Source organism: Cyclopterus lumpus, chromosome 6 (assembly GCF_009769545.1).
Source record: "Cyclopterus lumpus isolate fCycLum1 chromosome 6, fCycLum1.pri, whole genome shotgun sequence".
In the NCBI taxonomy this organism is placed as follows: domain Eukaryota; kingdom Metazoa; phylum Chordata; class Actinopteri; order Perciformes; family Cyclopteridae; genus Cyclopterus; species Cyclopterus lumpus.
In genome coordinates this window covers 6,554,097-6,581,878 of record NC_046971.1, presented here as the reverse complement: position 1 = coordinate 6,581,878, position 27,782 = coordinate 6,554,097, and the positions used below count along the sequence as shown (strand labels likewise).

General features: G+C 44.9%; 1 protein-coding gene across 1 annotated transcript in view; it reads right to left on the bottom strand.

Moving 5' to 3' along the window:
* The window catches only part of fbln1 (fibulin 1), a 27,460-nt gene extending 2,631 nt beyond the window's left edge, over positions 1-24,829 (bottom strand). Inside the window, 18 exon segments of the mRNA XM_034535198.1 lie at positions 6,819-6,959; positions 8,133-8,278; positions 13,216-13,339; positions 13,424-13,555; positions 13,802-13,921; positions 14,128-14,253; positions 14,466-14,591; positions 14,707-14,850; positions 15,176-15,313; positions 15,426-15,441; positions 15,443-15,495; positions 15,498-15,563; positions 15,697-15,783; positions 15,863-15,925; positions 16,433-16,592; positions 18,805-18,934; positions 20,303-20,411; positions 24,606-24,829. Coding sequence (XP_034391089.1) covers positions 6,819-6,959; positions 8,133-8,278; positions 13,216-13,339; positions 13,424-13,555; positions 13,802-13,921; positions 14,128-14,253; positions 14,466-14,591; positions 14,707-14,850; positions 15,176-15,313; positions 15,426-15,441; positions 15,443-15,495; positions 15,498-15,563; positions 15,697-15,783; positions 15,863-15,925; positions 16,433-16,592; positions 18,805-18,934; positions 20,303-20,411; positions 24,606-24,660 — 1,936 coding nt within the window. The 5' untranslated portion in view covers positions 24,661-24,829.
* Between the last annotated feature and the right edge of the window lie 2,953 nt (positions 24,830-27,782).

The window sequence follows — 27,782 nt, the reverse complement described above, 5'->3', positions numbered from 1 at the left end:
GGGGAAAAATGCCAGTGTTTATACAGGCTGTCAGCAGGCCTTTTCTCCGCAGAGGGCTGGTGACATTTCAGCTCTGGGCTGTTTGAACAACAGCCATCGCCAGAGTGCAGTCGGGCAGCACAATCACCACACTGTCCTCCTATCGCACCTTCGACCATCCTCGGCCTTTGTCTCATTTCCTCTCTCGTTCGCGAGTGAGTCAGTGACGCTTTTGGTACGATGACTCATCGGTTTAACTCGACATGGATCAAAAATGACGACAGATTCGCCGCCTCAATCGGTCTGAATTAGGAGGCTCTTTTCCGTGGCGCTTGTAACAAAGCAGTAAAAACCCATTCGCTCGTTTCGCCACGGATGATGATCCATTTTGCGCCATCCGCTGCGTCCTTTTGGACTCTGGCACAGTACGACGGCAGACCCCCCCCCACCCCACACCCACTCATTCTCCTCTCCTTCTCTTCCTCCCCTCTCTTCCCTTCCTGGGGGGGGGGGGGGGGTTTGTGGCACCATCACTGTGGCCCACAAGGGTAAATGAGTCCCATGTGTTTGATGGAGGGGAGCAGTCGCAGTCACGCGATACAGCCATGGAGGCATTCCTCCGGGAATCCATCTTTAACTCTGGAAGGGGCGAGCAATAAGAGCTTGAGCTTCTGTCTCTCTTTCTCTCTCTGTCTCTCTCTGTCACTTTATTTTGCTCTCTCGTCCCTCTCCAAGTCGGATCTGTGTGCACACAACCGATTCCAGCGATAAGCACATGGAGGAGTGTGGAATGGGGCCCACTTCGACATGCAGGCTTGCCCCCTTGTTTTGGTGTTTTGGGACTCTGTTGCGTGGTGACATTAGACACTAGGGGACTGAGATTTCATTGTTTCCAAAGCCTCACCGTCACCAGAAAGAGCAAATCTTTGCTTTAACCACAACATTAAGAGAATAACTGACATTGTAAAAAGAGATTTCATTACATTATTTTGAGCCTGAACATTGTTTTTCAGACAAAAGGCGAGCACACGATGAAGATATTATGAGCCCAATATGGACCCCCGCAAAGACAGACGGAATTAAATCCACATTAAGGCTTTCTTTTAATTGCAGTAAGTGTGGCTGATATCTAACGAGGGCTTAACACTCCATATTCAGGGTCAACTTCGATCAACAAGTTTTCCACACGAAAATAAAAACAATTCCAACAAAAGGAAGTCAAATAATCTTACCGCATGAATAAACACCGACAAATACAGACACTAACTGAAAATGAATTTAGGGTATCTAAATAGTGCAATATGTGGAATGTGTTTGTTTGTTTTTTTAATTTGTTTGTGGTCTCATTAGTAAATGCAGACGGTTCAACAATTCCTGGTCTAAAGTCCAACAGCTCCTCAAAATCCCCAAATTCCTTCCAAACTCAACCGAAAACTCACAGTTTAGGTTTCCTCACTTCAAATTTTGAAATCTTGCTATCGGGGCGTGAAAACGAACCAGGAAATGTATGTTAACATGTAAAATGTATCACGGTTACTGCAGTGATTTGTGGCAACACTTTAATTGTCCAAAGATGTTTCATACAACTTCGAGCCCTTTTGTTTAACTTTTCGCACACAGCCTTGAGGGCGAGAAAAAGTTAATTACGTCCATGATGACTCTTTGTTTCCGTGAGCTTCCCATCAAAAGCACAGCGGTATCCTAAATGAGGGGAAAGCAGCTAACAGCTGGTGCCTCAACATACTCACAATGAACCTGAGGTGAAACCACAACTGCATACTCATGGTGAACATTGCATCCGGCCTGTAAGGCAAAAAGCCAGTAGCCGCAACACAGGTTGGCTTCGATTGGCTACCACCTGAGATTCATATAAATAAACACAGCGAGGTTTTCAAAGTCCTACAGTTTACATTTTTGCACTGTGACTGGGTTTGCAAGGTCACGTAATCCGAGGCCTGAAGTTCCCGAGCAGGAGATCCAGTTGTAGTGCCGGAGAGGTTTGTGGTATCTTTCCATCTCACTGAGGTATCCGCCGCAGGGTGCAAAGGTGACATGAAAAGCCACCATCAAACAAACAGCTGTACAATCTGTCCGCTCTCCAAAAACATTCCGCCACACCATAAAGTAGCCCCCTAAGTAGAAAATAGCCTTAAAGAATGCATAATGGTAGCAGAGACACTGCCACAAAACAAAGTGAAGCCAATGCCAGGAGGCATTTGTCATCCTTCATGGCCACGAGCGCCGCTATATTGAAGGGTTACATGTAAACAGTACAATTTCTTGGTTTTCTGGTTTCTACAACTCGCCGAGGACGTGTATGACAAAATCCCAAATGAACGGGTTTAACACCAGAGACAAATGAAAAATATGCATTGGCCTCACCACAGTATTGTATAATGACACACTGGTTGTGGCGCTATGCATGCTCACTGCAGTGAAACCATTGGAGAGTATCCAGTATGGTGTGCAAAGTTCCAGTATGCAAAGAGGGTACTGAAAGGCATTCTTCAGCATCATTATGGCTATATAACTGTGATGTTTTTGTTTTTTTAATCAAACCATATCGCTGAGGTACAGCGGAGCACTGTTGGCATAAACATAAACACATTAGATTCTTGTTTGTTCATTCTTATTTTACTGCCCGGAACTTTTTCTCCCAAAAAAAGCGAGGAGACGTGCCAAAGACATTGCTCACTAGCTCCCTTGTTACCCCCCCATTAGCAAAACAACCAATTTCAGTTGTGATAACCCGTCAGCACGGCTGAAATATAATACAAAAATATAATTGACAACACAACCGACTGTGCGGAGTGCACAGGCCCTTGGGGGCCTGATCTGCTTACATCCTGGTCACTGGTGCAAGGACGGCCAGTCTGGTCAGGCTGTCCAAACACAACTCTGACCACTCCAAAGAGGGCGTGGGAGCCCTGAAAGGCCAGTACATGTGGCTTGATATTTGAAGGTCAATTAACAGCGAGTCGTAATATCAGATCTCTCAAATGGCCCCGCGGGTCATTGTTGTACTGTGTCGCAAGCTGGTTAGTGACATCATTGAGAAGAAGCCGTGGGGGAATCGGTTGGTTCTTTTCTTGGACTTTCTGTTTTTGAGCAGTTGTGGGCCAGTTGCAGCTGAGATGACATAACATGCACCATTATCTTTACCACAACCATTGCACTATATTACACGTGACCTTTCAAAGCTGAGACCCGTAACTAAGGAGCAGAAAATAGACTTGACAATGTAGACTGAATGGAAAGGATACGAAAACCCGCTTTGTTTGCATTTTAAATCCAGATTTTATATTATGCTCTCCATCTACATTATAAATGGAAGAAAGTGCACGGGATCTCGATAAGCTGTTTGAGTACTTTGCTATGGATTCATGGATCCATTATTCATTACCTAAACAAAGTCAAATCCTAAAATCACAGTGCCAGACCGCAAAGAGTGATGGCGAGTGTACATTTTATCACCACCCCAAGGGAGATAAGTGTATCGCGTAAATTATTACGACAGTTTTATCGCAAGCAATATGTGCTCCAATGTGTACGTACCGCTATATTTTTGAGCGTGACATATCTGCATTGCTATCTCTTCATCGGCACGCTGGCGGTGGAGGGACCACCCGTGGGGGGGGCAGCCGTGTGTTTGACTGCGGGGGTTGTCGAGTGGAGAAGACCCGGTTTTGATTAGCTGTACTAATCTGTGGCGGGGCAGACCAGGATTCCTCATGGGCTTGGCGCGCTCTAGTGGCTCATCCAAATGACAGCCTCCTCAAACGGAGCAGGTCGCCCGCCACCGCCGTCCTCGACATGTGTCTCACACAGCGGGCTCACATTCCACCAGCCACTGTGGAAGGCCGGCGCTGACGACCATGGCTACCTGCGCGGAGACAAACTGTCCACTACCCCTTCCATTCATCTTCCTGGCCGCCTCTCCGGCTGCCGTTCCTGGGCCAACGGTAGTGCAAAAAGGCATTTATTCTCTGGGGTATGAACCGCAAAGGCACATTTCCACCTGCATTTCAAAAATGAAAGGAATTTAGCCGCGACCTCTTAGACTACCAGCTTCTCGAGAGGAAGGCTGTGATTCATGAAGGGAAGGTACTATATTATCTGTTGCCGTCCAAACACAAATATGACATTAATCAGTTTTTCCTGCTCACAAAGATAGACAGCGGTGATTAATGGTGCAGCAGAATCCTTCCATGACAAATGATTACTCATGAAGAAGAGTCATTTGGACCCATTCATAAGGGATTACTGAACATGCCGACTGCGTGATTCCACATTTTTCTACTGATTTTACAGTATTTTTTTACATTTGATTCATACACTTATTTGCGGGTTGTCCCATGGTTTCCCCCGTATAAATTATTAAAATTAATAAATAATAATAATAGTAGGTAATTTCCACAACTACTTTGCTAAGTAGCGGCGAAAGCCAAACTGCAATAATCAATGCATGCTTAGCAAGATGAAAATAAGCGACACTAGCCTTTGATGCCCTCAATGGGAGTGGTCAAAGGCAATATTGATCCCCACAATGATGTATGTCACTGAGAGGTAATAAATCAATGGGACCACCAGCATTTTATCAGAGGTCATAAACTCGGCTCGTGCTTCCAGCTGAGACGAAAGCCAGTGGAGGACCGTGCACCTGCTAACTGCCAAAGTCAATCATCCCTTTATCAACCCTATTCAAACAGCCTGTCCCCTCATCAAAAATGGATGACAGTTATGCATTCCTCCACTGTTTGTGTTTCCAAATCTGTGCATGGTGGCTCTGTTGTGAGGATGATTTATATCACTTCCACTTCTGCATATACCTGCAGGGGTTGTGTGTGGCCGGCCGCTGTTGCTGCTGTTGCTGCTGTTGCTGCTGTTGCTTCTGTGGTCGTCATGGCAATCTGTAAGTGTGTGATTGGTTCTGATCATGTTTTTTCCGAGCGCCCGAGGGCCTGTTGTGTTTGCCCAGATGCGTAAAGGCTGTCAGGGTTGTCTTCCAGATGTGACAGTGCTGTGAAAGCCAGTGATGGATGACCATGAGCTCAGAAAGATCGGTGCAATTCTTTCAACATTTGGTGTGCTTTCTGCCTCTATATATTCACGTGCGTATGCACATATGCAAACACTACATGCAGTCGACTGGTTTTAAAAGAGCCAACCAAGAATTACCCTTTCAAGTTGGCAACGGATTCCGAGTTGGCCAAAAACAATTTGCCAAAGTTAGTTTGCGCGCCTCAATGTCTGCCACTCTTCACATCCCAGCAAGCTGTAACACCACTGCTGGATGACGCTGGAGACACTGGGAACTAAGCTTCCTTAAGCGACACGTCAGCGAGCCTCGTACAAATGGTTGCCCAACAGCGGCGTCTGTGGGCCAAAGCAACAGCAGCGCAGGCCACAAAATGAAACCAAGAGGGGCCTTCATCCGCACCGTGGCCAAAGTGATCAGAGACCACTCAATTTGGATACGTGACGGGCAACTGGTGCTAACATGCAAGAGCCGCCTCCAGTGAGCGTCCGACGGGTTTGGGAGAGCAGTGGCTCCTCACAAACAGGCCTTTCATGTGGTCGTCGGTTTAAGTGCTCTAATGCTCGGCGAGACACGGAGGCCTAAGCGTGGGGAAATGGAACAATACATTCAACCACATGAAGCAAAGCGCCCGGGATTACTTCAGCACATAGTCTCTCTCTCTCTCTCTCTCTCTCCCTCCCTCTCTGTCTCTCTCTCTCTCTGCAGTTTAATTCTCCCCGCCTCCCTCGCAAACACGCATACATACTTGCCCTTGCAAATGAGCGCCACCATAAACGGGGAATTTCTCTCCAAATCCTCTACACACACACACACACACAAACACACACAGTAGACGTTACATTACAAAATGAGGCTTATCGCTCATGCAGAAATCACATCACTGCGCATTCCAACGACAACATGCCATTATAAGACAAGTACAATTTAATTATAACTGCTCCGACGGTGACTTATGTGAATTATTGCCGGTTCTAAACGTTTTTGCCCTCATTATGTTTGTGTGTGTGTGAATGTGGATGCTTTTGATAAGCGCACATCTCGCTGTACAAGAGAGGAACACTGACATACGCCCACGATCCCGCCCCAAACATGGGAATGGCTTCTCCCCAAAACATGCGGTCGGTCCACCCCACTGGTGATGGTATCTGCTGCTCCTACTTGAGGCTCTTTTGGCATGCTGGCGTTGGCTGAACAGGTAGTTATAATGACCTGCTTGTCACACGTGCATGTGACGGCACAAGTAAAGATTCGTGCAACGACTTTTCCAGTACATTCAGACCCCGGTAACTTATCGTGGAAAGTAATGACCTGCTTTGGGATCAGCGTGGCCGTCGATAAGTGAATGAAATAGTACTTTGTTAAACCACAAGACTGTGGAAATTGATGCCAAATATTTGGCGAGACGGAAACAGGCCTTCGTCTGTCTCGAAGAGCCCACTCGGAGGACAACTCTCCGAAAACACACAGACACCGAGAGCCCCCGTGAAGATGATGACAGCCATGCGATGCCACAACATTGCAGTGACCGTAACGGACTGCGTCAGATGTGCTTACGTCGAGGCCTCCAGACGGAGGGGGTGGGGGGAGTGGGAGGGGGTCCTAATGGGAGGTTTTCTGCACTCTGTGTATTCTCAATGTGCAACATGTGAGTTTGATTTGTGCCAAAAATAGACAAACGAAATCGTCGGTACAGGCTGAATGTTAAAGCTGCTGTTTGTCAAAAATGTTTGAGCCGATTTTTCGATGCGTTCCGACTTCCCGATACACAAAACGAGGTAAAAAAGCCCACTGTACTCACCCACATACATTCCGTTCTCTACCCGCTTGAGGATGTCGAAGGCGTTCTCCACGTTGCCCTCCAGTATGTCAAACTTGACGTCGTAACTGCCTAAGTGATAGGACCCGTACGCCGGCACTGTGGTTCTCAGGAAAACAATCTCTGTTGGAAGATAACAATTAGACACAAAAAGCTTTTCGGGAGCCTAAACCCTCGTAATCACACTGGGATTGCACCGGCTCGGCGGTGCCAACTCGTACTTTTCTTTCTTTCTTTCTTTCTTTCTTTTTTTTTCTTTCCAAGTGAAAGACAATAAAATCAGAGATGGAAACGTCTGTGTTTATCGTACACTGAGAGGGTCACGGGAAGGTTGAGGTTTTTCAGTGCTGTTGTCGGGGCTGAAGGGCCTCAAGTCCTTTACACCCCAACTCCCAGCTTATGAGAAATGACAAGAGCTTAACTCCCCGTGACGTTGAGCATGAGTGTGTCTGAAACATGCATTGCATGTCAGCCAATGGATGCTTGTGAGTTGTCACTGTCTGCGAGTGATTACCGTGGTTACTCATATCCAACCAGCATGGCACTTACAGCCAAGCCAGGACTGCACGCAGAACATCATGGAATAACTAATTTGGGGGTCAGAGGTAGTCGCATGGATTCTAACAGCAGCAGGGAAATGCATTTGATGGGAGCTCAGAGATTATGGGAGATAAAAGTGGAGCTAAAGAGAGAGAAAAAGACTGTGGACCACATTGACACGCACCAAAAAAATAAAACCAAGAGTTATCATGCTGTCTTCAAATTCATTGTTTCCAAAGATTTTCAAAAGGACGTCCTGGAACAAAAAATGAAGTGTCACTTATGGGTCTTTGTGTTGTTGAAAAAGTAGAATATATTCTATAGTCATTTTGAAGCGTGGTAGGTCAACACTTTGGGAAATACATTCATTTTGTTTTCTTGTAAATACTTTTAAGAGATGAACGAGATACTCTTACAGTTATCATGAACCTAGAGCCCTCTGGTTGCTTAGCTTAGCATAACGGCTGGAAACAGCTAGCATGTCCAAAAGTGAAAAAAAGCTCAATAATACACACAATTCATACTTTGTATTAACTACTAAACTAGAGCTGCTGGTACTGCAGGTTGCATTACCTTTGGACAGAGCAGACTCGCTGTTTCCCCTACAAATATGAGAGTGGAATCATCCCATCTAACTCTTAGCAAAAACCCTAAACCCTAACCCTGAAAAAGCATATGCTGCACGTTCGCCCCTCTGGATCACTCCAAAAAATGTCCATCAGAAGTATGCACATCAAAAGGTTGCCCTGTACCTACCCTCTGGCATTGTGAACTCTCTGAAGGTGGGCAAGGAGATGAAGGTGTGGGACACTGAGTGCATGGGGTCCAGGACACAGGCGACGTCATTGGGCTGACAGGACTTTATACAGCGAATGGTGTCAGAGCGTTGAAGCCTCGCCACTCTAAAGGAGGGAACAGACATTGAAGAAAAAGAAAACGCACACACATGGACTCCGACCTTTAGGTAATGTCTATAGAAAGACTTCAGAGTCAACCGCCTTTTGGTTTTCCCAAAGCTCACAATAACAGGGCATCCTTAGGGGGCGGCCCACTGCGTAATCAAGAACTCAGTGGGACAACTCCAATGGCCGCTACGCAAACAATATCTGAACAAGACAGCAGGGATGCTGGATATAGCAGTCGACATCTATGTGGTTTGGAAGAATAATAAATCAAACAATAAACCAAAGTTCATGCCGAAAGCCGACATTTTGCAGCTTGTGGAGACCATTGATGCTTTTCTGATGCATTATTTCAAGCTGTGTGGGAAATGAATTGCTACAACCCACAGAGAACGATCCACAACCTGCTCAGGAAAAATATTTGGATTTGCTGAGGCATCCCCGTCTTCGCATCAGATAATCTCTTGAGGAGGATTTATTGGGCAAGGGAGTGTTCTAAAAGACTCCTAAATTGTGAGCAAACATGACTAGACAACTCCCCAGCCTCTCCCCCAGGGCAGCTCTCATCCTATTATTTAGGGCTTTGTTTATTCCACAGACTAATCAGTGACAGGTCGGAAGGGCATGGAGGGCCTCTGCTGGCTCCTACGGCTAACGCCACCTGAAGTATCCCTATTCACTACCTGTCTGCTACATAAGACTTTGAGAGAGGCTTCTAAGGCTCTAACAACCTCATAAATCAAGAGTTTGTCTTTTGAAACAATGAGCTAAAGAACTAAATAAAAGCCTCAACTTCGACATCCTAAGATGTTAACTTTTAAACTGGGTTTTCACAATGAAGACAAGTCCACTACATGGTTATATCGGGTTATGAAAACAGCCAAGTTGCCATGTATAAGTCCAGTTAATGTGCATGGCAGCTATATAGCCGCATTGTGAGTCATGGGCCGTGGATCTCTGGCGCTCCTCGGGGGGGACCTATAGGCTGCAGCTCAAAGCCCAGGCCCGGCTTGGGTTGCTTGGCTCCTTCCACGGAGTGAGGAGAGAAGCCCCTGACAAAAAGTCAAGCCACCACCGCTGGGTAGGGGCTTGTAATTAGCAATTAGCGGGTGGGTCCAAGTTTTGCTTTGGCCGCGCCAAACCCACAAAATGTTCTCCTAGTTTTAAAAATACTGCGGCCTGAGCTGCAGAAAGACCCGAGCAGGGCTCTAGAGGACAAGGTGAAAGCTCTGTTGGGGTAGAGAGTAAATTTACGAGAAGATAATGACCCAGGGTGAAACAGCCCAAAGCAAGGGCAGCAAGTGGAGCTAATTACAGCGCCATGTGTGTGTTAATACATGTATATCTCTGCACCCAAAATACCTTCATGGGTGTGTATGTTTAATTGTGCATGTGTGCCTTTTGTGCATGCAAATGTGTGTGTGTGTGTGTGTGTGTGTGTGTGTGTGTGTGTGTGTGTGTATGTGTGCACAAATGTACGTCTTCTTCATTTCATCTCCCCCCTTCCATGCGTCACGTGGTCCAGCCAGGAGAAAAAAATAAACCAATATTTTCAGAACCAGAAAGAAAAACAGACTGTTTGGATTAAAGTCCTCTGGTCAAGCGTTGGCCCTTTTTTATTTTCTGGGGTAATTATTATTTATAGTCGGCACATTGATAACGACCCAACACAAACAGTGCAGGGCATCATTCATTCGGTGCGCGGTGATGTCGCTGTACCACAAATTGTTCAGGACCACCGGCCAGAGCCCAGAGCCCCATAACTCAATGTCAAAGGGGAGGAAAAAACCTTCTGTGCACCACTATATTCTTATTTTAGGATATCCCCACTAGGGACCAAGTGCATCCTTACTGGCCTGACAGCTCAGGACAGGAGGAACCTACGACATCTGAATTTACAGTTATTATAAGCCGCAGGCCCTCGGGCAGCAGCCTCACAGCATGTCAAAACTATTAATACTCGCTCCTGCTGGTGCACATTCCCTCTCCTTTGCCCCTGCATCCCATCGCGTGTCACTTACTCAGGCCTTCATTTGGATTATCTGTCTGCTTTGGGGTTTACACCCGCAGTATGCAGTGGAAATCTGTGCATTTCACATTAAGGCTAACATGTAATGGGAGCTAAAGAGATGTGCATGAAAAGTAACTGCCGCAGAAAGACATATCTGCGGTGCAAAGGTAACATTAAAAGGAGAAAGAGCCTCGCTCATTTTTGATAGGAATTTGGAGGTGAGGAATTACTTTATGGACTTAATAAATAGTGAAGTTTGACATATATGCTCATATAAGTGACGGGTTTGACTTATCGATGGGAAATTTGACTTGAAATACAGACATGTCGCTTCTGTGTCTACAAACGTCGCTGATGCGGGAAGGCTTTAAACTCATCGGGAGACAATTATGACTAATAATTGTGTTCATAAAATCTGTTGTTTCATAGCGTTAGTATTAAAATACCGTGTGCATGGATACATTATGAATGGCTTCACTTTAAATGTATGCATTACTAGAGATGTGCATGCATCAATGGATTTCCTCTTCACTGAAGATGCTGGAATAATAGTAATATAAAACTATGTGAGGAAGTCACATTGTCTACATCTGTGATTTGGCCTCACATTCCAGCTGCTCCCTTTGCTGTATTTGATTAAAGCCCACAATGCACCATTATCAAGAACTGGATTTGACTTGAACATGTGTTATTTCTATTCAAATTTTAATAGAAAACTGTTCATCCAACACATAAACCATAAAATACTGCAAAATGTCAGACTTTATCATGCAACCATCATCAAATTACACCGAGTTAAAGGCAGACTTGGGTGGTTACCATTTAATGATTTACCCTGACCTAGAACGCCACCTAGAGGCTATCGCAATGCCTTACCTCTAAGAAGAAAGAATCAGTTCTTATTCATAATGCAGAATGATGCTCCTTAAATCTAGTGTTATAAAGTTGATTATGTAAACTGCTACATAATATACTATCACACTGTGCTTCTATCTTGTTTTGCTTTCATATCCACCCTTAAAAAAAATGGATGTGCCATTTTAATGTGTCGAACAGTCATGTTTGTGCTAATTTAAAAGCAGTGAAAATAGAAAATGCTGGATGATTGACAGGCACAACCGGAAGTGACACGATGAGGGTCGAGCTGCAAGTGAAACGCTCACATTTGTAGACGACCGAAATGTTACGATTAACATCGTGAAAAAAGGTTAAAACACGGACAATTTCCAGACCAGACAACGCCTTCTAAATTACAAGCTATCCACGCCCTAAAGCGTATCCTGCTCATCATCTATTTTAAATGGGACCATAATTTACAAAATCAACATCTTCGCTGTATTGAGGAAGACTTGAAACTAGCGATTGAGACCATAAACTCTTGTTTACAATGCACCGGGGTAATAAATCAGGTGAAAAGTAGGATCATTTTCTCATAGACTTCTATACAATCAGACGCCCCCCCCCCCCCCCCCCCCCCCCGGATGGCTTTTTGAGAAAGAATGCAATTTTAGGGGCATTTCCACATTTCACTTTTCAGAAACGGAGTTGGCCACCTGGGTATCATTCTTCTCATTTAGTGCCAAAAATATCAAAACTATTTTTTAAGAATATGTACTACTTTGGTCTTTGCTTTTAGACAGGCCGAAACCTATTAAATCAATGAATGACGATCTTGAGTTGTCTTATATTGATCATTAATCGGACATCGTGGTGTGTATATATATATATTTGTATAGTCATCTCGATTACATCGCTGCAGCATGCCACATAAAGTTGCACTGCATCAACACTATACCGTGCATGTCATCTCACATGCGTTTTTGTGTTGCGGGTGAACTTAATCTGTTTTCTCCGCCTTTTAAAATGACACATCCTCTTCTTTAAGAGTGCAGTAACTCGTGCGTAAGCCCCCCCCCCCCCCCCCCCCCTGTGTTTATTCTAGTAGGGAATTATAAAGTACTCTGGGCTCCTCCTTGGTAACGAACACCAGCACTCTGGCCAGGTACGTGCTGAGCGTGCCGTAGCGACGCAGCCTCAGCTCCAGGGACAGCTCAAAAGTCCTGCGGCGCGTCGATGAGCTTTGCACCGACATCACGCCGCCGCTGGGCACCCGCTCCGTCTTGAAGAAAGCGCCCCCGTTGCCAGCGGTGATGACAATCTGGATGTCATCGCCGGCCACGCTGTGGGCGGGGCCCATGCGGAAGATGTTGGTGAAGACGGGGATGTTGGTGGGGAAGGTGAGGTAGTAGTAGGTTATTCTCAGGGGCAGAGTCAGGCACTCGAGAGACTCATTGCAAGGCAAGCGTTCGCATCGACTGCAGAGAGAGAAGGGGGGAGGGGGATGGGGGGGAGCAGGGCAGGACCAGACAGAACGAACAAGGCACAGAGAGAAGGAGAGAGAGAGAGAGAGAGAGACCAGGTGTAAATAAAAATGTGCCGTGCACGGCATGCAGTGGGAGGAACATCAGTCTCTGCAGCGTAACACTTCACAGGCCGGTCATGGTGCCCTCGGTGGGGATCATGCAAAAAGAGGTCAGACGCAGCCTCCACTGGAACTGAGCCAATGAGAGAGCATCCTGATGCATTCAGTCTCACAAAAACAAGAGAACATGCTACAGCCGTGTATATCTGTCCTGAAGTCATTCCAGCGTGGAGCACACTGGACATGCAGACTTGAATACAATATGAATAGGGGGTCAGTATGAGAGAGTTGACGTGGTATATTGTGGCACTCGGGAGCTCTCGGGTGGGATTATCAATCAAACTGGACCACGAGGAACATGGACCTCGCTCCTCGAGTGATTATTTTTGTCTTTTTTTTTTTTTATTCTCAAAAATTCCATGAGCACAGAGGACGTGTTGGAGGTTTGTTTCTGTTGACAAATGTGTTCCCCCCGCAACAGTGTGTGTGTACACGGATACTCACGTCTCTCCAACACGCCGGTAGTTGTTTGGACAGTCGAAGGACAAGCATCTGAATTCTCCCTGCACATTAAAGCAGCTCTGATTCACGGTGCAGGTGTGTGTTCCTGTCACGCATTCATCAATATCTGGGAGCAAAAAGAACGATTTTCAAAACACACACACACAAAAATAACTACAATAAATTGACGTGCATGTGTTGGGTAGTTTACCCTGGCAGCTGCGTCCGTTGGAGGACAAGGTGTAGCCGCTGACGGGGCAGGAACAGTGGAAGCTGCCCGGGGTGTTGTGACAGCGGTAGGAGCAAATATGACCTCCAGTGGGCAGGGCACACTCATCGATATCTAAACGATAAACATAAGTCAAACAGTACATTTAAAATATAATGCATTTAGATTTTTTTTGTATTCTCACACACAGGCCGACTCTTCATGTTAACTCAATGTCGACTCTACCTTTTAAAAAGACCATTATTATTATTATTATTACCATATTAGCGAACAACCTTACTGAATACGCATTACCTTCACGTTTTTTTGTTGTTTTTGTTTTCAAAATGTTCCCGTGTTTTTTCAAAGTATCTGTTTTACCTTCACAAGTCATGCCGTCTATATCGCTGAGCTGGTAGCCGCGGCGACAGTAACACTGGTAGGAGCCGTACACGTTGGCACACTCTTGACTGCACGGGTTGCTCTCGCACTCGTTCAGATCTGTGCAGAGAAAAAGATTATTACAGCGCATTGTGAACTCTATCCTCGTAATACACGACAACCATGCACCTGCAGAGAGGTGCATCCTCAACACGCCCATTTCAATACGCAGCTACACGAACGGTTCACCTTGCATTGTTGCGTAAGCTCGACTGGATACGCTGCAAAGAGTTGCAATTCTCCCCGATTTTAGTTATTTGTCTCACCGTCACAATTCCTGTCATCGAGGGCGAGCTTGAAGCCGGTGGTGCAGCTACACTCGTAGGATCCCCGATTGTTTTCGCACTTGTGAGCACACAGGCGGCCAGGGAAGTGCCTGCATTCATTAATATCTAAAACACAAAATCAAAATACGCCACAGTAAGAAGCTTAAATGATGACGAAAAGTTCTCTGATACACACTTTGACCAGCACTGACAGACGTTCAAGTTCGACATGTATGTTTTTCATGTTTATTTGGTTGTTTATTTTTATTCGTGCAGAGGATGCACTTGGATTTAACTCCTCATGTTACAACATCGAGCGAGATGGAGCAGCTGCTCACCCTCACAAGTACGACTCATGCTGTTGAAGTTGTAGCCGGCCTCACACTCGCAGCGGTAGGAGCCGATCAGGTTGACACAACCATGGCCTGCACAGACTCTTTCGGTGCTCTTACACTCATCAATATCTGTGGAGGGAGGAGGGGGAATGCAAACAACAGGGAAACACCAATGATATGCACCTCGGGACAGGTTAGTGCGATGCTTTGTTATCTAGGAATGGGGAGTTTGTTCCCGGCGTACCGATGCAGCGCGTGCTTCCTTCATTGAGGTGGTATCCCCGACCGCAGTTGACGGAGTTCCTCTGGCACATGTAGGAGCCGACTGTGTTGAGGCAGAGCTGCCCGCGTGGGCAGGGGCCCGTCTGGCTGACGCATTCGTTGATATCTGACGACGCACAGACACAAAGAGGACATTATTAAATCATGAAGACATCGCCCTGGTCCGTTCGTATGTAATATAACTGACGACAAAAGATCTTTAAATGCTCCGTGTCATACTAACACTATCCCTGTCATTACAGATCCAGCCCCGCCCGCCCCCCGTTCCTCTCACACCACCTGCTCACACTTCCCCAACTTAGTCCTGCAGGATTTACCGGGCCCTTATCCTTCCAGCTTACCTATGTTATCCTGCCACATTTCATCACCGGTCGTCACCTAAAATAAACACGTAATATATTCTCCTGCAGTCGTGGGCGCGCGGCGCTTACCAATGCAGTGGCCGAGGGCATCCTGGATAAAGCCGGGTCCACACTTGACATTAGGGAGACAGCGGAACGACCCCTGGCTGTTTGAGCACTCGAACTCTGGGCCACAGTTGTGGATGCCAGTCTCACACTCGTCAATGTCTGGATGGAGAAAATCGCAGCAAAATTGCCATTGAACACACTGACAAAGCCTTGAAAGGACAAACGTGACACTCAGACACACGGTAACAGAAGGCCGACCGAGTGCCCCGACCTTTGCAGTTGTTGTCAGTCGGTGAGTTCATAGCCGGTCCCACAGCTGACCTCTCTCTGGCAACGGAAATAGCCTCTGTGTTGATGCAACGCTCTCCTACGCGACAGTTGCTGGCGCCCAACAAACACTCGTTGATATCTGAGAGTGTTTGAAAAGCAGAAGGTTTTGTCTTCCAACGGTTGTTATCACAAGACGAAAACATTCTCTGTGCTCCGATTTCCTTCGTCACGGAAACATTCAAATTGAAAGAGGGGGGAGGAGCGCCGCCTACCCTCACAGCTCTCTCCGTCTGGCTTGAGTTTGTAGCCTTTGAAGCAGCTACAAGTGTCATTGGCCACACAGTCATGAGCACATTTCCCTATAAAAGAAGCACAAACGTGTTGATCAGTGAGCTGTAGAAAGGCTTGTTTTTCGACGTATTTGACCTTTGACCTTACCGTTGCACTGGTCACTTAATATGGAATTATCTCCATTGTCAGAGGTTTCCTCCTTGTTTGGTACTGCATGAGGGAAAACAAAAGATGTTTATATGTCTTACGTCTTAACAACGTATCCACTAAACCATGAACACATTTTTTGCAATTTAGGATTAAAATGTCAATAAAAAATAGAGAAGGAAAAAAATGTCCTGTAAACCAAGGGGACATCTTCAAATATACTGTTTTGTTTGTTAATCAGTGGAAAAACTCAAAAACTCTCACAACTGATAAGTTGGTGCTGGAAAATCGTTGGTATTTTTGCTGGAGTGGTCATGAGCAACCCACTAAATCTCTAATCGGTGTTTATCTCCACATCCAACAGGGGGCAGTGTGGGTTTATTTACCAGCGGGCGCCTTACATTTTCTTAATTCTTATGCCCATCCTCCAATATTTTCATATATTATATTTTTTGGTACACAGGTTTTCCCATGTTGCTTCCTGTTTTTCCTCAACTAATATAAGTTGCCTGCTTTGCTGCAAAACAATTATATATCAGATCTACTTCATGCTTGATTTCGTATGACCACATTCAGTTTTTGGTGTGGATGTGGTCTGGTTGTCAGGGGCTCCATCCACGCAGCAGGCCCGGGACACCAGGCTGCACTGGTAGCCCACCGACAGGTTGTGGTCACAGGGTAGATCCCCCGCCTGCGTCGCCTTCCCCAGAAGACAACAGTCGCAGCACATCTACAGAACGCGGAGAAGAAGAAGACAATCGCATAAGCTTTGGTGCATAATGCAGACTTAAGGAAGAGGAAAGACACGATTATCCTCCTACTCAGCTCTCTAATGCACCAGGGAAGTGAAACCAGAACTGCCGGCAAGAAAAGAGAGACTGTAGGATGTTGTAGACAAAACAGGGCTTTACACTGACGAATGAGGGGGTGGTGGGGGGGGATTCAGACAGCCGGCCAAGCACTCAATCAACCTGACAGATGAGAAAAAGGAGGCTGATTGAGAAGACATGCCAAGTGACTGGCTTCAGACAGACAGATGGAAAGCCGCGGAGACGGACAGAAAGACAGTGATGAGATGACATCATCCCCTCCGGCTTAAGCACGCTCAATCAATCATTATGGCGGCCTGGTAATGTTTGTCAGGTGCAGAGGGTGTGAAGGGATGTGTGTGTGTGTTGTGCTTCACTTTGGGCAACGAGAGTATCGGCTGTATGTAGAGGCGGTAATAGGACACGTGCCAGTTTGTTTTTTCCGTGGCCAATATCTGAGTTATTAGAATTTGCGTCATAGCACGCGTTGACCCGAGCTCACCGTTGGGGAAATTCTTGGACACTTTGAGAAATGTATTTTCTTTTGGCTTCCTTGACAAGAGTGAGGTGAGCAGCTTGATGCATTTAGCATCAAGCTTGCAGACGGATAGCTTAGCTTCGTGCTAACCTGCCTCTGTCCAAAAGGTAACGAAAGCAACGCACCTTGTTTACGGCGTGTTTCATTTTATTTTTATTTATTCATTTAATTAATTAATTACCGGGAACAGTGCTCTCTCTTAACTCAGGAGGAAGACTGAGAAGACTGTTTGCCCAAACTTGCTACGTCTGTATTGCACAACACAGTCCCCTCTGGTATTGGCCCTTGATACCCTGCTGCTGCTATCCTTTCCACATGAAGAACTCATTCTGTTTGGGAGGTGGAAGCCCACGTAGAAGCTTAAAGACGAGTTCAGCATCCGCTAAATGTTTTAAACTATCGAAATTTAATAGATGATGGTCACATTATGTTATATTGATTTCAGGAGGTTTTACCCCGTGAAGATATAGTCATGCATACATAAGCAAAAGTAACGTTTTTACACTTCAGTCTCTGTAGGCAAAAAACACGTAATGATTTAGTACACTTTTAAGATGCTGCTTCCCTCTCTTTCCAGACGTTATGCTAAGCTAAGCTAAGCATCTCCTGGCTGAGAATTCTACTCTGCCTACGCCTATAACCAATCCAACCAACAAAGACAACAAGTACTATCCAATCAGAGGCCGAGTAGGGCGGGTCATGCCTCCGACATAGCAGGATTCGTACTTCAACCTCTTGTTAGCTCCATAGGTATTGCACATATATAACTTTCAGCATTCTCAGCATTTGCATGGTTCAAAAATATTCTTTCTCAGTTATTGTCCTAATGTTACAGAAAAACTGAGGTTTGTTTTTAGGTGGGAACTGATTTTAATTTTGTGTTTCACGATGTAACGAAACCTTTTGAAACTGGACAGCAAATGTACATGAACGTAGTGACTTGACCAATATTTTACCCTGTTCAGAGAAGGTGAAACCATCTCCGACTAATATCTTTATTCTTATTCAGCTTAGTGCACATTTAAGAATGAGACACGTAGCAGTCGATCAAAAGAAGACAAGCTGTCCCACTGACAATTATCTCATCTTTTTAAGAAAATGCCCCAACTTGGTACATTTTGCCAAGCGTTTATCTTTCCGTGGCATGTTGATTTGAAGTGCATCGTGAAAGTCTCTGAGGGCTGGGTTGAAGGACTAAAAACGTAAAAAGGCTGAACAGTGCTTGGACGTGAGCCTGCAGAAGATTCTAGAGACGTAGTTGAATTTATAATCTATCTGACAGCAACAAGCTCCATTCCTCCCTCGAGTGACATGCCTCATCCTGCTCACAGAACACTCGCACACACACACACACACACACACACACACACACACACACACACACACAAACGCACATCATCGCTCTCATTAATCATTTGCCTCCAATCTGGCTGTCCGGCAGTGGGATGTACTGTAAGTTGATTGAGTGTCGGGAGATTTTTTTTTTTGGGAGGCACATTGTGATTTCATTCCATTTTCTTTCTTCTTTTTTTTCTATTCAATAAGAAAGACACACATACATATAAACGTGTGTGTGTGCGCAAATACAAACACACCTTTGTAGTCTTGGTCTCGCAGGTGTTGGTGAATAAGGAATCGCAGAGTCCTTGGTCTTTGGCCATGTTGATACCGGTGGTGCACATGTTATCCTCGAGCACTGTTACACAGCACTGCTCCTGCACTATCCTGTCGGCAAGAAGAAGAAAAACACACAAAACACAGGTGGTGCATTTATAATCTGCTCGGTGCGATGCCTTAAAGCGTGGCTCATTAAAATCAGCCTGGAGGCAAGCCTGATGGGGATCTCAGCGTTGTCAAACTAAAAATATGTGGATGAGTGGGTTGAGCAAGTCCTGCGTGGATTCCAAGGAGGACACTTGGACATTTATTGTGTTTTGCAACGCCGACGTCACTGGAATTAAACTTTCCCGATATGAACATTTGTCCACCTCCACATGTTGGGATTGTTGTCTTTGAAAGGATGAATCTTATTATAATATCACTGAAACAAACCACCAGTCCTGTGAGAATGGAGAAAAAGTTCCCCGGTAACTGGGTGACTAAGATCTCTATTTCCTGAGAAATCAGTGATAACATAATATCAAAATATCAGTGACTTAATGTTTTTGTCAGATCAGATTTCTTTGTGTTGTCTAACATTTTCTGTCTTTGCAGTCCAATCTGTTCTGGGCGGGTGTTCCTGTCTGGTCTGGACTTTATGAGACAGAAAGCATAAAACGCGTCCCCCTCAGCGCTCCTCGCTCATTTCCAACCAGCCTTTTTTTTTTTTTTTATCAACTCTTACCAGAAACCTCTTTCCAAATAAACTACTGTCAATCTCAAATTCACTTCAAGGCACACACCTCTTCTGCAGAACCTTTTAAGGGCACAGTCGCCCTCCTGTTTTTCTTTTCTCTTTTCTCCCCAGTCCTTTTTCTTTCGGACTTTTTTTTTCCTTTGGTGTCTGAAGTAATCGTTCAGATTTCCTGTTATTGCCTCTCTCTATCCTTCCTCTATGTCACGTTTCACCTCTAAGGTATTTCCTGGGTTTTGACCCCCCTTCGCCCCTTTTCCACCCTGCTACCCCACAAACCTTTGCCCTTTTCCTCTCTTCCCCAAACACTATAATTTAGACACATTTGGGATCACTCGGGTGGCTACGGTAAATGTGTTTGCCATCAGCAGCAGATCTCCGTGGCTTATGGGACCCTGAACCTGTGGCAGCACACCCTCTAAGGTTACCAGCAGACTTGTTATTACCCCATCACTATTAGTGTTTCCTGCTCTCACGTGAAGTGAATAATGTGCCTGGAGATTTACGGCAGTACGGGAAAGCGATCTCTTTTAAGGGCCTGCAGACATCCCATACACCAAATCCCTTGGTGCCAATACTGCGGGAGCTTCTGTGGCGCAGGAAAGAAATGTACGATTGTGACCCAGTGTGCAGCAATTATTGACTTGGGCCCCAGGCAAGTCACCTTACCAACACCCTTTAACTCACGGTGTATAGATGTGCGATGTTTGACAGGAAAATAGCAGAAAGCGCATGCTCACCTGCACGTGATTGACTCAGAGATGAGGGGGAGGGACGTACAATCTTCGTTGTCATTGCCACGCTTCTGGCCATCTTTACAGCAGTCCTCTATGGAGATCTGACCAGCTCCTATTAATCAAAACAAGCACAAGGTGTGTTTGTGTGAACAGGTGGTTGATTTGTTCACGTTGCATTAATTCACTGCTCACTGTCGGGGGAGGGCGGGGGGGCGTTTTCATATCCGACATAATCACAGCAGGAAATAGGACTCCAGATGGAGCGCTGCTGCATCTCACTGGCCTGCGAACTCACAAGGTGGTCAACACGCACGCTTTAGGACTTGTTTCGTGCCCTTCGAGATGCTCACGACCAAGCAAAATATATCAAATGGCATAGTCGTAAGCATCGTTTTGTGACACGAAAGAATGCGTAAGATATGGCCAGAATTTATGTTTGAAACATTCAATGAAGATTATCAATAGAGGACAAAGAGGTTACAGTGGCGTTATGTCAAAGACGTGCATGTATTACAGAGATATCTACTGAAATGTCCCGTAACCACAAGGTAGCAGGTTCGATCCCTGGCCTCCCCACAGTTTGTATGTATGTATGTATGTATGTAAAATCACTATTGTTTTAAGCATGCTAACCAGCCCCGTTACAAGTCGACGTTACTGCAGTGACATCGCCCTAAAATGTGTTTGAATGCAAGCTGTTTTAAGAAGTGTACAATTTTCTGTCAGATTACTTTTGACAATGATGTCTAGGTGAAGTTCTCAGCAGCTAACATTAGCCTAACATGGAGAAATGAGTACATGTAGCTAGGTTACCACTGCTTAGCTAGCGCAGCTAACGTCAGCGGGCTAAAGTCGTCGAATAAATTCACTCAATCAACTCGCTGTAGCGTTATTGAGATATATAACGTTAGTTTCTCTAACTTGAGCGACCTAATGACCCCCAAAGGAAATCAGTGGGTGTCAGCTAACGGTGTTAACCGGTGGTCCTCAGCGTCGTGGTTGCTCTTATAACGACGGCAGCTGTTGGAAATACAAACAGAATATGAAGGTGTTCACGTAAAGCCTGACATTTTACTTGAATCAGCTTTAAATACCCATCTGGGTTTGTAATTTACGGAATAGTCGTCTGAAAGTCTCCAGTTAACACGGCAAGATGGCCTTGAGTCACTACGTTGTGTCACCGTAGATTGATTAAATTCAAAATGGCAGAGTTCACAAAGTTGTTTTGTACTCCACACTTCCGGTAGGGAGACGGACGGACCTTTAGTTAGCAGTTCAATTGGTAAGTTAGTAAAATTCAGCCAGTGGAAACCTCAGCAATGGGGGTCTGACCCCGGACCACCCAGACTCTGAAGTAAAATTCTAGCCATACCTTACACGTTGCCCCTTTAGGCATTTTTTCTTTGACAAACACATTTTCTTTCAATCATGCTTCTTAACGACAGTTATAATGATGAAATTTGGAGATCTAACCCAAACAAAAAAAGGATATTACCATTCCTATATGGCAAGTTGCCTAGCATCCTCCAAAAGATGGAACAACTAAATTCAAAATCTGTTTTGCCAGTTTAAGTAGCCTTTAGGCCTCTTTTTTGTTGCCAAAGACAATGAATGATGGATATGTTGTTGCAGATTCAAGAAAGGCTTTTTACTTCTTTTTTTTTTTTTGCTGGAGCAAAACCAACTCTGTGGTGATCTGGCTGTTTATCCATCTGGATTAAAGAGTGAGGAATGCCTCAAACCTGTAAACAACCGAACGTCCCAATCACATCAAGTACATTCATCTGCCTGTGGTTTGCGTGATGTGCCAAAACGTGAAATAGCTTTGGCAGATCGCTCCTTGGACTTTTTGTTTTGCCTTCGGCTCAAACCTGGACAAGTGTGCCAAATTGTTATTAACAAATAAATTCATCGATCCATTGTAATAGACTACGAGGTGTTATGAGTTAGTGACTGAATGCTCTGAATTATTGGAAATAGTGATGATTGTGAAATGCACTGAACAAATCCATCTGTTTGAGACACAGCGTCTGACGCTCACAGTCTGGCAAGAGTCAACAAATTCAGATAATAAGTTAAATTACGTTGGGAGGACAAGTGTCTGGAATAGCGGTTCTCGGTTTTATAGATTTGCTGCTTTCTCCCAGAGGGGCAGGAGGAATTTTATTGTCAGCAGTAAATCAAAGACAAAGCGCAAGCAGGAATAGTCATCATCAAAAATGTATTCTGCATTGATTGTAACAACACAATGTAAGCATTGCAATGAAACCCTCAGTTTCTCTCAAGAGTTTGCAGGCTTCTATAAGCCCAGTTCTGCAGACTGGAACGAAGTAAGGGAAATATATAACAATGACGAAGACTGTGTAGGGTCATCTCTCCAGCAGAGGCTACAGGAAAACAAAGCACAGACTTAAAACAGTGTGACCATTGCTGCAACACAATGGATGATTACGCTGGCAGAAAGGAGTGAATATGGATAGAGGGGTTATTACTAGGCAGACACATTAGCTGACTCACTACTGACGTTTGGAAGTCTGGCACATCCCAGAATCCTCTGGCCAATAAACCTTGTAGCAGCTGGATGAAATGAGATTGCATTTTAAAAGCTTTTCTCAAGGGCCTACCAAATGGGCCTTCCCTCCCTCTCTCTTTCTCTCTCTCTCTCTCTCTGTCTCTCTCTCTGTCTCTGAATGCTAAAGGCCTCTGTCGGTTGGCAAAGTAACACCAGTCTGTCCCAATGAGACTAAAATAAACCATTTAGCTCAACAAAAGTATATTAATATGGATATAAATGTGTACTGAGTGCCATTAATGCCTCACACAAAGGCATTTATTGAATAGTTTTGAATGACAGTTGGTCTCACTCGCTCTGTCCCGGAGTTTCTCTCCCCACAGTAGCCCTCTGCTGATAACCAACTCCAACCCACAAGTTATCACAGAGTCGTCCCGACGCCACCACTGTCTGCTGCTCTCAAACCTGAATTGAGAGAGCAGAAGTGCCTTAAGAACTGTGTTTTATCAAAAAGAGGCAAACCAGGCTCTCCGGCCCAGACGCAGTCCGCCACGGTTCCCCCCGTCTCCGTGACGCATTGTCTGTCTGGAGAGGGCTGATTTCCATCTTGGATGCTGCGTTGTGAGGGCCGTTCTGGCACAGCGGCTCATGGCTCGAGTGCGTCTAGACGCCTCATGTAAACAAGACTTAATGAGCCCACTGAGGCTCCGCACCCCCCCCCCCCCCCCCCCCCCCCCTCCTCTGGCTCAGACATCACAACAGCATCTCTTTCACAGGCTGCAATCGAGGAGGCTTCTATTTACGGGTTTATGGCAATCTCGGTGACGTAAAAACACTCCATCTACCTATCTGTCCATGGCTGTTACATTTTGTTTTGGTTATGTAACCGATCGAGCTCATAGCTGAATGGATTCACTCCAAACCGACCCGTGACACGACCCCCTACGAAGAAGGCCGCTTTGGGGAAAAGTGTCTCTGCCGACTGTGAAAGTTGCCCCATGTGTGACCAGGGAACCGGGAGTTTTTGGACGTGTATAAATCACACTCCTCTGTCCAGACCACCGTGTCCTGGTGAGACACTTGGTGGTTCTGACATCACAGCATACCAGGGCACTTGGCCTTTGACTTGCAGGGCAGCAAGTACAGAACACAGGGCCGGGGGAGACCTCTTGGTTATATGAAACTTCCTTTTTAAGTTCACACTCTTCCTGTCATGCGGCATCTTCTTTTATCACATTACAAATATTCTACAGTATTAATAATATGCAATGAACGAAAGCGTTAAAAGACCCAGTTCCCTTTTTCTTTTTTTTTACATGGCATTTTCAAATCACATTTCAGCATTTGGATATTGTCCTAAACAAGGCAAAGAGTAAGAGGTGACTTTATACAACACTCAATATCATTAACTACATTGTACATATAGGAGGGGGGAGAAGGAAAAAAAACTTCTCCAGCAATATGGTAGCATTTTATGTGAGGAAATAATGTGAGGAAATATCAACCCAACTTCCCCTGAATGCAACCCATGGAACACTTTGAAGCAGCCACCTTTTGTGAGCAGTTGCTTTCATCACATGCCCCAACTAGTCCAGTGCCAAATGCATCACCTCACTCTTTGTCTATTATCACTATCCATTCTCACTCTGAATACCATCACGAATGCATGCGAGAAAAAAAAAAGAAGAAAAGTTGCCTCACAACACACCCCAGATACATACATCCCATAGCTCGCTTTTTTTTTTGTTTTTGTGGATGATCTTATAATGACGTGTCTCCAGAAAGGTAACTTACCTTGGCCGAGGAGAACTGCGACCACACAGCCGAGCAGCGCTGCGCATGGACCCATTGAATGGAAAAAGAGAGTGGGAGAAGAAGAAGAAGACAAAAAAAAAAAGGTGTCCGAGAGCTTTTGGTGAATCTGCAGTCTGTGTAAATAATCTTCTTCTTTTTTTTTTAAAGCAGGAGGACTTTGTCCGCGGTCAAGGATGTGATGGAGCTGAGTGAGTCGCAGTGAGTCGCAGCGTGACTGGAGGAATGAGCGTCCAATTATGACCCTGCGAGGGGCGGGGCGGACCGCGACTCATTGCTCATCAAATACGTGTTTGTTTGTTTTTTTCTTCCTCTTCTTTTTTTTTTTTTTTAACTTTCCTCCTGAACAAACTCCCAAATTACAGCTATTCAACCGTGAGCTCATTTTATTGCAATTTTTGTTTTTGTTTTTTTAAATGAACACGATTTGACTTTTGGTGCTCGCATATCGGTAATAACACTCGAGGAGTGAGTTTATATATTGTAATTTATAACTTTATTCTGACAGGACTGTTTATCCCCCCCCCCCCCCCAAAAAAAGGCACGTCCTTCTGAAAATGTTTTATATAACTTGACACATTTATGGACAATGGAAAGTCTAAGACCTGGACTATACTACGGAGGGAGATGATATATGTTTTATTGCCTTAAGGAGGAATTGCAAGTGGCTTCGGGGCTACTGTGTTGGGAGGCACGCACGCACACATGGAAATTGTCTCTCCATCAATTTGCAAAGTAGACTTTTTCAGGCTGTGACTGATGATTCTGCTGATTACTCAACATCTGGAGCCGGTTTTGGGGTATTTTTGAAAATGTCTTGTGGCTGTGTCCAGAGTGTAAAGCCTTGAAAAATCCGTTTGGATATCTCAGTTAAAGGAAATGTGAATCAAAAAAATAAATATATTGTTACAGCCATTAATGCAACTTATGGAAAATGATTGATGAACCTGGCTCTGTGCAGTTGTGTTTCCTTTGATAGTGCCTTTGCAAAGGGGTATTAAAGGTCCCCGGAGGCCTACTTCTGTGCCTATTTTCCCCTCCAGTTAAGAAAATGAGGCAGTTTCCCCTCAAATGTACTGAATTAAAGCTTTTGTAACTTATGCCACAGATGTGGGGGCACACCATCAGCCAAAGTGATCATGAACTGTGAGGAGCTGGGTATAAACAAGCCACACACACACACACACACACACACACACACACATAAACACACGTCTACTGGAACTGGCAAGAGAAATAATTGCTAGACTGCATTATAAACATTTTTGTACCAACTAAAGCCCTCTGCGAATTCAATCAGTCTACTGACTCTGGGCACGGTGACAGAGAGAGGTTAAATGATCTTCTAATCAGAGCCACATGTCTGCAGCACCAGTCTAGCAAGTAGAGAAACACCACCAGGGACTTGGTATCAGGACACCACAGACATACAGAAAAAAACCACAAGTATTATGGCAGATATATATATTAGAAAGTGCGCTGTTTGAGTGAAGTGTGTGACAAGTCGTGTCTCAATCTCCGGGCTCTTCAGTCCAACACAGTCCATGTTTTCTGTTGGTAATTGTACTCAATCTACATTTCAATAGACAACACCAGTGTTATTAACGCTTTGGATGTGTAATAAATAGTTAATGTTATTTATTCCAACAGCGAGTCACCAAGCATTGTGGAGCTGCCTTACATTTTTTTAAGGGAAGATTTAAGTTAAACTTTTATGGTATGTATCTTCCTTATTTAGAAAATACAACTGCCTTTTTGTAATATTGGTATCCCGGGTTCATTTTTTCCCAATAAAAACGTTCATGAAAAACATCCCATTATGATGTAAAAATGAGCTCGCAGAGAACTTGCTTGTAATCCATCACAGTGAACAACACGTCTGCTTTTTATTTTTGTCTTTAATGTTACAGTTGCACAGTTAAAGCAAAGCGTGTATGTAATTGTAATCAATCTGCACTGCGGGACATCGATTTAACCCCCCTCCCCCCCCCACACACACACACCCCCACACCCCCCTCTCCCGACACCAACCACAGCAGACACGGTGTGCATTGTGATGGATTGGCAGGCTTTCTGAAAACCGATGTTGCGGTAATATCCGAGCAAAATGAATAAAAGGCAGGAACAATAATATTCACAAATCAAACCAAACAGGTTGCATTTATTGGTCAGGAATAAAAATCTACATTTGAAAGAGAAGAAGAAAAAAAAATCGAGGCTGAGTTAAATATGCAGAAACACATCATCAAACTGTGCAGTGGGACCTCGAGGTTAAACGTAGACCGTTGCTATGGCAGCACAGATGCGGCTCCTGCTGATGTTTATCAGTCAAGGATGTGGGCAACCCCCTCCCTCCGTGATGCTAGTTACTACAACAACACACAGCACCCCTTTACTGCCCTCCTTAATCTTATCTTGGCCTTTAGTGTGATATAACAACCAGACCATGTGGCCGGGCTGAAGTCAACATCCGAGGGCAACTTCTCAGACTTCCATAAACAACATTCTACATTTGGAGCTTTAACAAGAAACAGCAGCGTGAGCTGACCTCCGAGCTCACAGGTGGGAGGAGATTGGAGCGGCCCGGGTCGCATTCAAACAGTGTTAATCCTGTTGTGGGCGGGTGGAGTACAGTTCCTTTGAAGCTCAACAAAAGGGTGTCCCGCCACGTCCGTGTCAATCAGCAGAGAGGGCCACTAACACAGCAGGGCAGTCAGGGGCCCAGAGGTCGTGTTTACCCGGGAGGGCGGGGGGGGGATAGGGTGGAAAGGGGGTTTGTGACATTCATTCTTTACCCGGAATCATTACTCAAGACGTATTTTATTGTACCCTGTAAACACCTGCAAATTGACTTGTATGAAAGTGGGTTCATGGCTAAATGTTCTGGCTCTTGAATGTTATAGGAAAACAGTTCATAATGGCGAGGGGAAGAATAATTACTGAACTAAAATGAAAGAAGAAAAAACAGCCTCCTTTTAACATTTAAACTGGTCTTACTTCTTCGCAACAACTATAATACACATAAATAAATAATGTAAATAGACAAATACAATTACGCACAACAATAACCTTTCAGTCGAGCAAGCAGAAGTACCGTTTAATGATGTGTGATAATGTAACATCTTAAACTGTCTTGGCTTTTTTTTTTTTTTTTTTTTT